This window comes from Artemia franciscana, chromosome 1, assembly GCF_032884065.1.
Source record: "Artemia franciscana chromosome 1, ASM3288406v1, whole genome shotgun sequence".
Lineage (NCBI taxonomy): Eukaryota > Metazoa > Arthropoda > Branchiopoda > Anostraca > Artemiidae > Artemia > Artemia franciscana.
The window spans coordinates 18,779,954-18,796,856 of record NC_088863.1 but is presented as its reverse complement, the minus strand read 5'-3'; the positions used below and the strand labels follow the sequence as shown (position 1 = coordinate 18,796,856).

General features: G+C 35.7%; 2 protein-coding genes across 2 annotated transcripts in view; one reads left to right on the top strand and one right to left on the bottom strand.

Moving 5' to 3' along the window:
- LOC136026651 (RUN domain-containing protein 1-like) overlaps window positions 1-4,837 on the bottom strand; it is a 29,819-nt gene extending 24,982 nt beyond the window's left edge. Inside the window, exon 1 of the mRNA XM_065703391.1 lies at window positions 4,571-4,837. Coding sequence (XP_065559463.1) covers window positions 4,571-4,746 — 176 coding nt within the window. The 5' untranslated portion in view covers window positions 4,747-4,837. The remainder of the gene's footprint in view (window positions 1-4,570) is intronic.
- The window catches only part of LOC136026630 (N-terminal kinase-like protein), a gene marked incomplete in the record, with an annotated part of 193,298 nt that overhangs the window by 102,590 nt on the left and 73,805 nt on the right, over window positions 1-16,903 (top strand).

Sequence of the window (16,903 nt, the reverse complement as noted above, 5' to 3'; positions counted from 1 at the left end):
CACCACCAACCATAGACCACTGGAAACCATCCTGTCAAAACCTCTACACCAAGCGCCAACATAGCTGCAGAGAATGATGATCCAAACTCTGCCATATGACCTGGAAGTCATCTACAGCCCAGGTTCCAACATACCTGTAGCTGACCCACTCTTGCAACTACACCTCCCAGACACCAACTTCCAGATGCAGAGAGACATCAAAGCTTATGTTCACTCAGTAATGAAGACACTGCCTGTGAGCAACAGCAAACTCAGGAAAATCCATCAATTGACCAAACATGATCAGCACTTTTCAGTCTGTCATACAGCATGGTTGGCCATCAACTCAAAAAACATTTCCTGCTGATGCATCAGCATTCTGGAACATAAGAAGCAAGCTGGCAAAAGTTAATGAAATAGTTTTCAAAGGCCAGAGAATCATCATACCCCAGGTCCTCAGACAAGAAACACTGATCCAGCTACATGCAGCACACCTCAGCATTGAAAAAACAAAACAACATGCGAGGATGCTGGTATACTGGCCAGGCATGAACGCTAACATCAAATCCTTCATTGGACAATGCAAAATATGTGCCCGCCATACCCTGAACAACCAGAGAAAAACCATTCATCAATACAGAAATGCCATCACTACCATGACAACATGTAGCAGTAGACTTATTCAAATGGGAAAAAGCCCAATTCCTTATCATGGTTGACTACTACAGCTGTTATTTCGAATTCAATCAACTTCAGAACCAAACATCAGCAACAATCATTGGCAAACTCGAGACTCACTTTGCATACTTCAGGATACCACAGCAGATGACATCTGATAACAGTGCTCAACTCTTCTTGCACAAATTTGCTCAAACTTGGGGAATTGATCTCAAGACCTCAAGCCCAATATATCCCAAGGCAAGCGGACTTGTTGAGAAATCTGTGCAAACCTGTAAAAGGATCCTGTCAAAATCAAAGGATAGTGGTAGCAACCCATACATAGCTCTACTACAGTACCATAACAGCCCGGTAGACAATTTTGCCTCACCCACACAGCTACTACAGAGTTGACAGCTTAGATCTTCCCTACCCTCTACATACCAACACCTGAAACCAAAGGTTGTCAACAAGTAGGACTTCCTCTACAGTTGAAACGTCATGCAGAGATGCAGAAATCCCATCATGACAAATCTGCAAAACCCCTTCCCAAACTTGAGGTTGGAGACACTGCTTTTTTCCAATGAAAACCAAACAACACATGGACCAAGGGAAAGATAACTGCATACCATAGCAACCTGCAGCCCTACATCATCAAAACACCTGATGGCTCAAGACTAAGAAGGAACAGGATTCACATATCCAGACAACCAGCCCCGCACCACCACCCATACACTACTGGCATGTCTGGCCACAGTGCCAATGATCCCCAAACACTCCACACTGAAAGTGAGCAGATAACAGAAAACGTCACCAGCAAAAGTGAGAAAACCCCAGCTCTACCACCCCATTCAACAGTCCCCAGATCCTCCCTGGTGGGGCTTATGTCAGCAAAGCCTACCTCAGTAGGGCCTACCACAGTAGACACATCACCTGTCAGGGGCACCATATACTCATGAGACAGCAACCACCAACCTTACACCACAACACACCAGAAGCAGATGAGTCATAAAGCCCCAAAACATGACTTGACATGTGACCTTGCAAGCACTATCTTCAAAAAGAAGAAAAAAGATGCAGTGTGCTTAGTGTGCGCATTGCTTATTTACCCCCAGCTTATTGTTGTTTTTTATAGGGGCTTTGGTTTTGAATAAATAGACTTCACACCATCTGATGTGAGCATTACAGCCCTTACCCTCAGTTTAGATTGCAAAACCCTTATAGCCATTGACTTAGAGGAACACAACTTTGATGAACTGACTGACAGCCATCTAGAGAGTTGTCCCTAACAGCACTGAGGATCTTGTAAGATAATCCTGTAAAGGCCTAGATTAAGGGCTATTGAGAAGCAAACATGTTAAAAAAAAACAATCTTTGCTTCATAATATGTAGAATAATTGTAGTTAACACTACAATTAATAGTAGTTGAAGGTAATATGCTGATGTCTGCACAGTTTACCCTGCAATGTAAACTGTTAGAATGCGTCAAACACAACAATATCTCTCTATCAGTCAAGAGTCTAGATGACCATACCTGCACATAGAGCTCAAAAATCACTATTTATCTTCTTATATTTCAACTACTAGAATCAAAGATTTACTGCAAGATATCTGAACAGATTCAAGATAAATAAGAAATAACCTATTAAGTAGCTCTGTCCATCTCACAGAGTGAGTCAAAAGGAAGAGGGCTGAATAGTCTTGACTGAAAATCCCATGTCTGCTGAAAAAGAAGAAGAAAAACACATTTTGGATACAGCTCTGCTTATTATCCACTTTCATTGTTTTCTGACTTTTTCTAACAAATATATTAGCTTTTCAGTAAATATTGAGCAGTTCATATAAATTAACTACAAATAAAGCAAACATACCACTTGATCCCATTTTTAAGCTCTTCCTAAATATAATAATTGGTTTACTAACAAATTCAATCTTAAGCCCTTTACAGACCCTCAAAGATGATACCTTCTTCTTTTATATTAGACATGGCCTATACAGCCTACCTCTGTTAGCATCAATCTTGTTAAAACTGTTCTACCTGTATATTGAATCAATGGTGGCAAAATCAAGAATAAATAAATGCAGAGGAAATATATAAAATGGGCTCTATATTTTGATAATGGTAGAAAGGCTAGGTTAAAATTGAATTTGTGAGTAAAATAATTATTACACATCAGGAAAGAGCATAAAACAACATCAAGTGGCATGTTCACATTTTTTGTAGGTCATTTATGTAAACTGCTTAATATTTGCCAGCTTTTCAGTAGTATTCTGCCAGTGTGTCTCTCTTGTTACAGCCTATGTAGGACCTACCTGTAAATGGAATCAACTGTCACAAGATAAAAACCAGAAAAACAAGAATGGCATGGGACAGAATGCCTAGGAAATATGTATAATTTGGGCTAGGGATACTTATAACAATTATAATTGCATTTTGTTACACTTATGTGGGCTATTATTATCTTGGTCAAGCTTATTATATAGAGAAGAGAGGGGGTAGGGAAATTGTAACACAATTCCAGGACAAACTTTATAGGATGTAGAGCCTACATCTATACCTAATAATTTCTTTTTCCTAACCTAAACACTTTCCAGGATAGCAAAATGTTTGTAAACTTAGAGCTTAGTATGTTTGCTTCTCAATAGGGTAAAATTCTAGTTAATTGACTTCTTGCTATCTCAGAAAGGGTTTAGGTTAGGAAAATGAAACTTTCAGGGATGGGTCTACAGGCTAAAGTATGTCCCAGGAAGGTATTTTAAAATACCCACCTCCACTCCTTCTCCCTCTAGAGGGCCCTGAAATTTGCCTACTTGACAGGTCTATTACCTATTGAAATTTTGACAAAACAACATTTTCCTTAATTTTCACTTACTACTTCCTTTTTCTCTGCCTTTAGTTCTGAAAATACAATTCCTGTTATTTGAGTAGAATTTTGAGCCATATCAATGGTTTTTTTTTGAAAATTTAAGAAATGTATTTGCATATCTTTAAAACCTTATAAAATGGGATTGAGGAAAGTTATGAAGCTGAAAACAATTTTTGTTTTCACCTCCACTCCTTCTCCCTCTAGAGGGCCCTGAAATTTGCCTACTTGACAGGTCTATTACCTATTGAAATTTTGACAAAACAACATTTTACCTTAATTTTCACTTACTACTTCCTTTTTCTCTGCCTTTAGTTCTGAAAATACAATTCCTGTTATTTGAGTAGAATTTTGAGCCATATCAATGGTTTTTTTTGAAAATTTAAGAAATGTATTTGCATATCTTTAAAACCTTATAAAATGGGATTGAGGAAAGTTATGAAGCTGAAAACAATTTTTTTGTACTTCATTCAAGCAGTAGATCTATTTTGCAAAGTTCCACTTTTATAACACACATTTTTAAAGGTCATCAAAGGTCAGGGCCCTCTAGAGGGAGAAGGGGTGGAGGTAGGTACTTCAAAATACCTTCCTGGGATATACTTTAGCCTGTAGACCCATTCCTGAAAATTTCATTTTCCTAACCTAAACCCTTTCTAAGATAGCAAGAAGTCAATTAACTAATTTTACCCTCAATAGCCCCTAAACTAGAACTTTGAGGGGGTTTCTGCCAAACAAACAAAAACTGTAAGCTAGCAATTTTTCTAACAATAGTGTTTCTGCCATACAACTAAAAACTGTTAGCTAACACTGTTGGAGAATATCATTAACAAAGCAAATGCTTGTAGCAGAAAATTACTGGAACATATATTTTTGTCAGCTAACAATTCTGCTTCTGATAAGCAAACAAAACCTGTTAGCTAACATTGTTATCAAACAGTTGGATGATGGAAAAACCCCATTAATGTATTTAAAAAATAATCAGATAACATTACACAATGTTAAAGTGTTTGGACTGAGGGTTACCACAAGATAACAACCTACTCTAACCTAAATAAAAATTTTATTATTACTCTGCCCAACTCTCAGGAGCTTCAGAGTATGACAAAGAGTCATGTCGTGCTTTCCCAAGTTCAGAATCAGGATCTGTAGCTCCAACAGGAGCCCATCTTTCTCCTTTAGAAATATGCTCTTCGTCGCTACTCTGTATATCTTCTTGTTGGGTTTTTAGCTCTAGATTCTTATCCATTTTGCAATAATTATTGTTTCCTACACTAAAATAATCAATCAATAAGTAAAAAATGTAAGTAATCAGCGAAGTAACAAAAATATCGGGTGTGTTCCAGGGACTTACTGTAGTAACCGAATGGTTACTATTTCCGTTCCTAGCGGGAAAATGGTTACTGCCCAACCCACTGGGAACGAGAATAGTTACTGCCGGCAGTAACCGCAGTAAGTGATTTTCTTACCGTGCTCAAAAGAATAGTTAGCGCAGTAAGTACATAATTCACCTTCTTCAACAAAAATCTCATTCAACAAAAAATAAATATGGACAAGAATGAAGTAATGGAATATGAAGTTATTTGCTTGGAAGAAGGTGGGACAGTGATTTTGCAAAAGAAAGAGGGATCTGAGCCAGGTTAGTAAATCACCATATTTTGGGATCAACATTAAAGGACACTCTGAGTAGTAAGCTATCTATTAGCAAGTAGGTTAAATCAATGAAAAACTTATTATTTAATTTAAAGATTTCCATGTTTTCTGGCATATTCAGGCATAATTATTACCTTAAATTGCCATTTGGAATCATTCTAAGAATTGACTTCTTCCAGGTAACATTGAGGCTCCATTAAATTGCCACATGGTAGCGTTTTAAGCATTAACTCCTTTTAGGCTCTGTAAACAGGCCTAGGTGAAGTATTACAGATAAGTTGAGGATTTATGGGCTGCCAAATCATTATTCTGAGACTGTCTTTAATCCTATTGAAGAAGTAGGCTAGGGTAGACTATTCAGAGTCTATTCCAAAGGATGGTAATTTTATCCAGTAAAATTCTAGTTGATTGACTTCTTGCTATCACTGAAATGGGTTAAGTTAGGAAAATGAAACTTTCACGGATGGCTCTACAGGCTAAAGTATGTCCTGGGAAGGTATTTCAAAGTACACATCTCTACTCATTCTTGCTCTAGAGGGCCTTGATCTTTGATGACCTACAAAAATATTTATGGCTGAAGTTACATGTTTCCCATTGATTCTGCAAATCTATCCCTCAACCTCTAACTCCCTGTTAATTGAAGCAACTGTAAACAAAGCAAGAATGGGGGAAAAGGTAACAGGTGACAGAGTACATTGGAACTACATAATTTTGGCTATATATTTGCACATTAGGCAGGATGGAGGTAAATTATAGTATAGAGATGCATGCTTTTCCCTTTGGTATGTAGGCTAAGTAGAAGGTCACTTGTACCTGATGCTGTCCGTGTTGTTTTTAGTTGGATGGGAAACATCCAAAGAAAGTTTCCTTTGAAAAGGAAAGGTGAGAATGCCCAAAAGTGAGATTGAATTTGTCAAAGCTTGGAGGTTTGCCCCTTCAGTCTGTTTAAAGGAAAATGGATTCATAATTGAAGCTTTGTTCATTTCAATCTTAAGGGTGACCTATATTTGTGACAATTCATTAAATGGTTGTAAAGGGGTACTTTTGTTTATTCATTTGTCTTCTTTGTTTTCTAACTGTTTTTTTAATCTTTAAATTGATATCCATTTCTTACAAATTTTTATTGATACCAGAGTTTCATTTGCAAGTTTTCACCTACTTTGTAATCCCTGGTCTCACAATTACATTAAAATTTACTGAAGCTAGGAAACATAGAGCTACTATCTATTTAAAGAAAATCAATGGATATAAGTAGATTTTATTGTATTTAAGCCCTAGGGCCATGGCAATTAAAGACAAATTAAAGAAGATTAACTTTAAAATACTGGACATTAAATAAGCATGATAGTCACAAAGAAAAACAAATAGCAAAATTATACTTCTGTGCTTAGTTGCCAACCTGAGCAACAGTCATAAATTGTTTTAATCTTGCAGAACATTCACCCCAATTACATTCACAAGCTATCTCTCATGACCCACACTCTTGTCCATACATCCACATTTCAGGGAAATAGAAGGACCATCATACTGGTATTCTTCATTTTTACTTATATTTAATGGGTTTGAAAGAAAGTTTCTATGGCTAAGTCAGTAGGCCAGTAAAGGACCTTGTGGTCCTTTGGCCAGGTAGTGCAATAGGAAGCTAGGGACCAGCCAGCCTATGCTCTTGCATGCCCTTCCTTCTTACTCTTACTGTCCCTAGATTTCCATCTGTACTCATTTAAAGTTAGGCCAATTTTAGCTGAGGTTAGTCATATCACCAACCCCTATCCAAAACAAAATAAACTGACAATGCCAGGAATTAAACCTGTACCCCTTGGACAAAGCATTCCAGCCCAGAGTGCCTACCACTTAGCAAGGAACACAAATTTGACCAGAAAACAATAATTATTTTTAAAAAAGTAGAATATTGAAAAAAAACTTGCTATAGTTGTCCCACTACTATCCTGTAAATGCTATAGGCCCATTTTATTTAGACAAATCAATTTAAGACGGGTATCAACAAAACTCCATCAGGGATTGTATATGCTTAAGATACAATCAAGCTATTTGAATGCTTAGTTATGTGATATTCTAGTCTTCAAATAAAAAAAGAGAAAAAGTATATGATCTATTTATTTTTCACCAGTTCATTTGAGCAAAATCATTTGTGACAGCCAAATGCCCATGGTTGGCTTAGAACCTCTCTAAATGCTCTGAAACAGAAGGAATAAAAAAAATTATACTAATCAGCGTTAAACTGTCCCTTAAATTTAAACACGTGCATTTAATTCGAAAATGGACGCTACTGCTAGTCAGCTTACTGTGCCGTTCCCACTGGCTCTACCGCAGTTAGAAATGGGCAGTTACTGAAAAACCGTCACCTGGAACACACCCATCAAGATCGGTTTGTATTCTTTCACTTCTTCTTTAAATGGACATAGAAATCAACCAAATGAGCAAAATAAGCTGTTTTTCATGTGGCAGGTTTTAACCACAAACAAAACGTATGGAATATATATTTTGTCAGTGGTTTTTTACTCGAATTGACGCTCTGTGTTCAACATGGATTTACTAAAAACTGTTTTTACCAAATGTCCCCTAGTTCAATATAACTTATTACAATCAATTGAATTGAATGCTATCACTGACACCAAATAAAAAATATTCTCTTGGAAAAAAATTGTTGTCTTTAATCTTTGGCTATTAGAAATGAACCTCGATTGTAATAAACTGTATTAACCGACGAGTGTGTTTCCTGTTGCGTATAAATTGGATCTATTAAATTTAGAACCTCCCAAACAGTTGACTTCAAATTAAAGATATCGAAGTCCTTGACCTTCAAATTCATAATAAAACCACAGATGTGAAAATGAATGACCAAAATAAACTGAAAGAGCTTACCAATCAGACGTCACGATCTTAAAAGCAAGAAATTTTCAAGCAAACAAAAAAGCTCTGAAAAATCGCCCTTTTAAATTTTCTGCTGTCAGATGCTTTACCTCAGTATTAACCCTTAATTAAAAGGTTAGGGTATTTTAGACTCTTGCGCTCAGTTTTTCGTTCATCTCTTACCGATGGGATATGCTAGGAGGCTATTCTCTTGTATATTCTTAGGTTCAATTGAGTTCTATCGACAAAAAACGTCTTTACATCACATACTGATACGTAGATACTGGATTCTGGGCTCTAACTGGCCCACCTTGCAGTCTGTGTAACTTTTCATAGCTTAGCAGAGAAATCAACTTTAATTTTTCGGTCTTTTTGGAGAACAATTACTTTCGTTTCAATTGATTTAAGGGACCAACTTTCGAGGGAAAAAGAATTTTGTTTTTGTAGGACTCTTTCTAGTTTGTTTCTTTGGGAATTGTCTTTTGTTTTAGAGCTGGAGAGTATAGTGTAGAGCTAAAATGTGCTATCTTACGAAGTAATAGATCGATTGAAGTGATGCCATGAACAAGCCGAAGACTTTTTACAGAGAAAGATACCTGCACCATTCTGCAAGACAATAATGAAGGACTAACAAGCAGCGAAGTCTATCTCTTGCCTCATGAAAGCGTGGCTTATCTCTAGAACTATAAAAGGGTCAGCACCCTAAAATGAAATCGCAAAATCTGAATCGATTAGGTTCGGTAGAAGTATAAACTATGAAGAAAACTATGAAAATCGCAAAATCTGAATCGATTAGGTTCGGTAGAAGTAATAAAATATGAAGAAAACTATGAAATATTGAAAATAATCGGTTAAAATCCTTAAAACCTAGAAGGTCAAAAGACAAATGTTTAAATACAGAATAAAAGGGTGTGTAGGGGGCCTGAATATACAAAAAGAAAGCTAAACCATATCTGGAAGGCTAAAGACCCTTTTGAAGTGCAATAAAAGAGGCAGATCGTAAAAATAGTAGAGGCTCTACATAGAATCGGCATCATTGTGCCTTCGGAGCAAAGGATTTATGAAAAGCCACTCTAGCTTATGGAAAATCTGAATAAAATAGAAAAAAAGTTGAGGTTCTTTGGTTATGCTTGATTTTTTCTTAAACAATACTAAGAAAAAGAGTATAAAGCTTCTCTGGGTATAAGAGAGGAACATAGCCATTCCCCTTGTTAAAAAAGGAATCAAATATTAATATTAAAAAAAAATGGTTAAAATTGAAGTGTGGAAAATGAAAAATCATAGGCAGCGTAATAACGCTGCCTAAGTATAGGGCGGTTCGAACACAATGCACTATTTATTTATTTTTTGGTTTGTTTTAGACCAGGGCATTTCGTATTGAAGAGTTGTCGGAGAAACTTCGAAAAGGGCTCACTTGAATGGACCTTGAAAGGGCTAGTGCTCTATTTAATAGTCGAAAGTGATTGGAGGGCGACTAATACCCCTCCCAACTTACACCCCAGCACCCCTGTTCAACGTGGTTGAAAGGTCCGAAAATTTTGTCTTTGAGGATGAAAACCCCCACACAGCCCTCAGTGCAAAGATTGTAAGTTATGACCTGGGAGCATATAATGTTTATACAGAAAGGGTGATCGAATAAACTTTGAAGAAGAATCACTGGATCGGTAATCAGAAGTTCTAGTGCCCTTTTTAAGATTCGGAGTGATCGGAGGGTGGATACCCCCCCCCCCGCCCTTACTTGGTGTTTTCCTGAAATACATCTGATCGAAATTTTGATATGGCTATTTTTTGTCGTAGAAGCTTCGAAAAACGCTCATTCGATTGGAAATTGAATTGGCTAGTGCCTTTTTCAATAGTAAAAAGTGACTGGAGGGCAACTAACCCCCCTCCAACCCTCACCATTTCCCCAAACATATCCAATACAATTTTTGAGTTCCTACGTCGCATTTTACACAAATGCATCCGATAAAATTTTTTAGATAGCCATTTGTTCAAAAATAGTCCAAAGATAATATAAGGCCTTTGGGATGGGCAGAGTTTCCCAGTGTCTGGGTGTTTTGGTTTTGTAATTTATGCCCGAGGGACATCTTTAGGTTTTATGGAAGGGGTGGTTGTATGAACCTTAAAGACGCTCATTTTGTTGAAATTTGGAAGTTTTAGTTCCCTCTTACGAGTCAAGCATAATGGAGAGAAACCCTTCCCTGACATCCTCTCTTCCCAAATCGCTTTCAGTTGAAATTGTGAGATAGCCATTTTGTTAGCAATAGCCCGAAAATCGTACAAAAATGCTTTAAAAGGAGACATAATCCCTCACTGCCAATGAGCTAGGGTTGTAAGTTATTACCAGGGCATATAAGGCTTTTAAGGGACGGGCAGTCGTATAAGCTTTGGAACGGATGGAGCTCATTTGATTGGAAATCGGAAGTTTAGTGCCCTTTTTAAGAGTCAAAAGTCAATGGAAGCCAATCAGCCCTCTCCCCCAAGCCTATCATTTACCAAAAAATACATGATCAAAATCTTAAGAAAGCTATTTTGTTCTACCTTATTGAAAATTCTTGTAACTATGTCGTTGCGGATGTTAATCTTCCAACAGTCCTCAGGACAAGGGCTTTAAGTTTGGCAATTCGTCTACTGTTTGCACATATTATTTGTTATTGGGAAAGGTATGCGTGTTTGAAATATATTTTCCAAGAAGACAAAGGGTATTCTAGTGAGCCTTTCAAGGAATGTTAAGGGAAGGGTTGGACTAATCACAACACCTTATGTGTATACAGATTGTCAAAAGGGTGCAACACAGAATAACTGAGTATATTAATTTGGAAAATTCAAAACATGATAAGGGAGATGTACAAAAAGTTAATATTTGCATGCTACCAGTACTACTAAAACTACCATTACTACTACTACCACTATTTCATTCAAAGTATTAAGGGGAAATTTGAACTACATGAAAAGACGCTATGTGTATGCACATTGTTAAAATAGGGTATCTCAAGACTTAATTTTGGGTATTAAGTCAGAACTTTTAGAGAATACTTGTTTGGAAAAATTATCTTACCAAAAGTAATATGTGTACGCTGCTGTTAATACTATTGTTATTTCTACACTTACTATTACTAATACTACTGCTACTACAACTACAACTTCTTTTACAACTACTTGTATGGCTAAGAACATTGAGATGAAAATCTCAAGAAGTGTATGAACATACAGGTTATACTTATACAGTATACGTTCAGGAACATATTAGGCTAGTTCTACTAAGTTGAAATTTTCAGGACTTGGTGAGAGGGATGTTCTACTTATCAAAAGGCAATATGTTAATACTACTGCTGCTAGTAATACTATCGTTATTCAAAACTATTGCTGGCAATTTCAATACTACTTAAATGACTACTATTACAACTATCCCTGTGGGTATGAAGGTGAAATTTTCAAGGAATTATGAAGGGGAAGGTGAACTGAATCAGAATAAACCCTTCGTATGCAGGTTAATGAAAGGACGTAAAGGCAATATCTTAGGAACAGTTTAGCGTGTGAAGTTGAAACTAATAGGGCTTGTTGTGAGGGATGTTTACCCTCACAGAAAATATTTGCATCCTAATGCTACTTCTTCTGCTCATACCACTGCTACTGTTAAAATTATTACTAATTCTATAACTATTACTGCCACTAAGGCTTATGCTACTAAAATTAATTCTACAGCTATTACTACTACTACTGCTATTAAAACTAAGGATATTAAGGAGAAAAATTTGGGATTAGTAGAAACTGTATGGAAATAATTCGGAATACACCATACCCATACAGTTTGTTAAGTGATCACATCAGAACTGCTTCGGGAATGGTTGATTGTATGTATTAAGCTGAAACTTTCAGCGTGTGTTCAAGAAGATGTTGAAGAAACTAAAGATGCTGTGCGCATACTGCTACTAATGCTTCTACAAGTATTGTTACTTCGCAAGCTAAGGGTATTAAGGTGAAGCTTATAAAGAATATTTAGGTGGATGATGAACTAAACCAAAACAAACTATGAGCGTTGGGCTTTCAAAAAGGTGACAAATCAATATCTTAAGAACAACTTGTATTATTAGTTTATACCTTTAAGATTATTTTACGGGCGATTTTGAACTAGTAAGAAGACATTATTTGTATTTTTTTAAATACTACCACTACAGTTACTGCAGCTAATGACGCTAAGGGTATTAACATAAAACTTTCAGGGAACGTCAAGGAGTTCCAACTAACCGAAAAAACTGTATGCATACAGGTTTACGAAAGGGCCTATAAGTAACATCATAGGTGGCACCACTCTATAATAGCTACTAATACTATAGAAAACTCTAAAGGAGCTGATCCGAATCACAATTACAAGTTCTGGTGGCCTTTTTAAGAGTATAAAGAGATTGGAGGGCACTCTATTCATTTTCTAAACTTATCCATTCAAAATTTTGAGGCAGCCACTTTGTTCAGCATATTAGAACGGTCCAGCAACTATATCTTTAGGTATATTAGGCATGTCACCCCCCCCCCCCCCCCACAATTATGCTTCAAACCTAAATGTTGTTTTAAAATAAATCAAAAGGCATTGTGTTCATGGTTCCCAATAGGACACCTCGGCAGTATATCGAAAACGACTTGGGGCATTAAGTTGAAACTTTTGGGGAAACTACTATTACTGCTTCTGGTCTTACAATTTAAAAAAATAAAAGATTTTAAACGTATCCAGGTTTTTAAAAAGAGCAGAGATATAATCTTCTGGGAATGATATTAAGTTTTATCTTTCAGGTCAAGTTCAGAAGTTATAAAAATAAATTAAAAAAAAACTGTTTACGTCATGATTAAAAACTGTTGAAAAAGCTTCTCCAACATACAAATAGCAATAAACACTGTTGATTCTTATAGAAAAAAACCGTAAAATGTAAAATATTACTTTTTTCCATGAAAAAGACTCTATCAATAAGAAGCGAAAATAAATTCATTTAAAAACTTTTTCCAAAAAACAAGTTTTTTGAAGAAAAGTAAAGAAATCTATTAAGCCAAGAATTAGTAGAAATAAAGTCCAATAATCTTTCAAGCATAAAACTACCACAAATCACTATCAATAAATAAATGAAACTCGAAACGAACAGAAATTCCAATAAATAGCCGAGTCAAACTCAAAACGAGCCAAAATTAACGTGAGTAGAGCTAATTATTTCCATACCTTCTCAAGACCAGAACATAACTTGCGCTTTACTGAAAACAAAGTACATTTCAAATCTTTTCACTTTTCTTACTCTCATAAATAAAAAAAAATCAAAAGTTTAAGGATTAAATATTAGTATGTGTCACTTAAACTGACAATCCATGGTGATTTGTTTTTTTTTTCTTTCAGTAAGGCACAAATTATGTTCTGGTCTTGAGAAGGCATAAGGGCTGTCAGCCCAACTCATGTTAAAAATGGAAATGTAGTCTTCCCTTCAAGCCTAGAAGGTTTAGCGCCCTGAAATGAAATGGCAAAATTTGAATCTGTTAAATCTGAGAAAATAATGAAATATGAAATTAGCTTAAAAAGTCAAATTTCTGTCAGTATAGTGACACTCAACTTATTTAAGGAACCTAAATTCCTGGAGGAAAAAATTTTGTTTTTACTGGACTCTATTTAGTTTGTTTCTTTGGATTTTTTTTTTTGGATCTGCAAGACAATAATGAAGGTCTAATAAACATTAAGGTTTATTCCTCACCTCATGAAATTTTGGTCTATCTCTCAAACTCTAGAAAGGTTAGCACCTTCAAATGAAATCGTAAAACATGAATCCATTAGATCTGGAAAAGTAATAAATTATGAAAGTCTAAAACTTACTGCGTCGTTTGTGCTTTATTTGATATCATATGCATTTTGATCAAACTGAATATTTCATATGTAATGATAATGATTGCTGAAAGTTCAGCAGTTTAAGATTTTATTTTACTTTCATTTTTATTTTTATTTTCAACGTCATAATAAGTGCAAAAGAAAAAGTTTATAATGTAATTGGTTTTCAGTAAAGTGCTAATGACAAAGTAGGATTTAGACTTTTACATTCAGTGAAATTAGGAGCAGCCAAACTATTGTTTTAATGAATATTACGGGTTGTAAGCTTGATTTGCATATTCAATTTGAATTGTATCAACTTTAAGTTTCATTTATTCATTTATATTAGCATCTGTTGTCTATTTGCAGGTCAGATTTTTATTTCGGTATCATTTAGTGTTTGATGTTATATGCTGATTGTTCTGGGTTTGAATTATTGTAGGAATATATTTGACATTATTTTAAGTTTAATATGGATCTTACTATTCTTGAAAACTTTTTTAGGAAAACTTTATAAGGAATAAAATAAGCAAAATATGGTCTTGGTTGTAAGAGTTCAAGAATAAATCTGCAACTCAAAGCTTCTCAGAAATATTTTTAACTTAGATCCGTTTCACAGAGTTACTAAGCAAGCTAACTTACTTAGCACATTAAAATCAACAAACCTCTTCAATATTATAAAACAAAACGACTACATATAGACAATTTGGCGAGATGCCATCGAACTGATAGCGCCATTGTGTACCAAAATTTTTCTCCGTGCCGCAACGTCTTTCATGGTGGTTTGTCAGTGATAAATTGAAGTGGTGTATCAAAACGTGAACAGTAGTTTTTAGAATGTAAGTTAGGGTAAAGCCCTGTGTTCATTATGGCTTTTTCAGGCAAAGTAGGCCGAGTAAAATCAGCTTTTTGTTCATCGAAAAACAAACATTTCTGAACAAGGTCATTTGAAATGTACCTGATTTGCCTTTCTGAGCTGTAAAAGAGTAACAAAAGAGACTGGAGTTGCCTGAAAAACTAAAAGATCACGAGCGATATTGCCTGAAAAGCCATAATGAAGACAACGCCTGAGTAAACACAGACTCCTTCTTTGTGTTTAGAGACGCCTGTTTTGCGGAGTGAAGGGGATGGATCTTTTTCATTGGGAAATAATTGGCAATACTGTCGAGATTCTGCTCTGATTGAAAAATATCCTGGTGGTCAATTTGATTAATTAGCCTACGAATATGCAAGTTTTTTAAGGATATTAATCAGATAAATTCTATATAAAACAAGTGATATAGTGATTACAATATAAGAAGCCTCTTGAGTCCTTGTAGGAAGAGAGGAGGGATCATCCACTTCAATTTGATCATTAAACTAGATTCAGTTTCTTGGAAATCCTGACAGTGATTCCACTAGTCAAACCAGCTCTAGAGTGGTCTCTCCTTTGCAAGATATATTTTAATTCAACCATAAGTAGATACTAATCTATATTTAGTTGTATTATTGAAGGAAAGGGAAAACTTAGAAAAGTAGCGCATCTATTTTGTTAATTAGCCTAGGAGGTGATGGGCTGAATCTTGGGTAAATGTGGGAATATTTCCATTATTGACCTAGGAATAAAAGGAAAATATTACTTGGTGCCTTTTGTGTAATATTTTCAGGCACAATAATTGTTTTAGGCTGCTTTGAAATTCAATTTTAAGCCCTTTATAGACTCTTAAAGATTGGGTAGATATATATTTGGCTATCCTACTGAAAATAGGGCAAAGGTCTAGATTAGGAGCTGTTTACCCACAACCTCTTAATGTGCAAATATGCATCAAGCCCAAACTAGCCTATATACTTCCCACATAGGTCTATTCCACCAAGGGACTCCACCCTATGACTATTATAGAAAAAATCACAGTAAATCTTTAGTTTTGTTCCAAATGCTCTAAAGTGTGTATTACTACATATAGCAAGATTCTGATAATCACATATTGTTTCTTTGTCATTATCAAAGAAGCACATCAATTTTTTAGCTTTCTAAAATCCCCCTCCAACAAGACTAAAAAATGCTTAGGTGGGCATTCTTACAAGTAAAGTGTATTAGTCCATGAGCCCTGCAGGCAGCAGGGCAAAGTCTGTATCCTATGCAAAGAGTGATAAAACTAAAAAAAAATCTCAAAAAAGGTCTATTAAATAAATATAGTATACAGACCTTGCCCCACTGCCTGCAGGGCTCATGGACTGACAAACTTTGCTCTATAGATAATGTTACCTGTAAGCAAGCCCACTTCATACATTTTTAGTTTGCCCCATGGAGGAGGAGGGTCAACCAGAAATGGATGTTGTTCTAGAATTAACATTTTTAAGTGCTCTTAACTAGAAAGTATGGTGCTTTGCAGCATAGTTTCCAGTTTATAGCACTTGAAACGAAACTAAACATTTACCAAAATTACTTAATGAGTATAGAATGTTACTATCCAATGTCCTTATAATTAAAAATATTTTTGTCATCTAGTTGGAAAATTTGGCCCATCCTTACAAGAGAAATCTGTATGTACCAACTGGTTGACAAGAAACATTGCCCCAGCAAAACTTTCATTTCCCAACTAGTTGACTAATAACTTCTCCCCAGCAACACTTTATTTTGCCAGCCAGCTGGAAACAAATGTTGCCCCAGAAAACAATTTATTTTCTAACTAGTTGACTAGCAATTCCTCCCCAGCAATACTTTCATTTTCCAACTAGCTGGAAACAAACGTATCCTATAAACACTTTTGTTAACCATCTAGTTGGCAAGTAACTTCTCCTCAGAATAATTTCCTAGTCAACAACATGAAGATAAAGGAGAAAACATACTATTCCAATTCCATTGATCTGACAGTATCAGTAAAATCAAAATGTGCTTTCAATAAAAGCACTACAGCCAAGGTAAATCAATCAAACTGAATTTAGGAGTAAATAGTCTGGAAACCATGGAGCTGAAAGTCTTCTCCCTCTATAAGTGTGCTTTCCAATCTTAGGAAACATTCTGCAGGATAGTCTTACCCCAGGTTCACAGATATGTGATTTCATG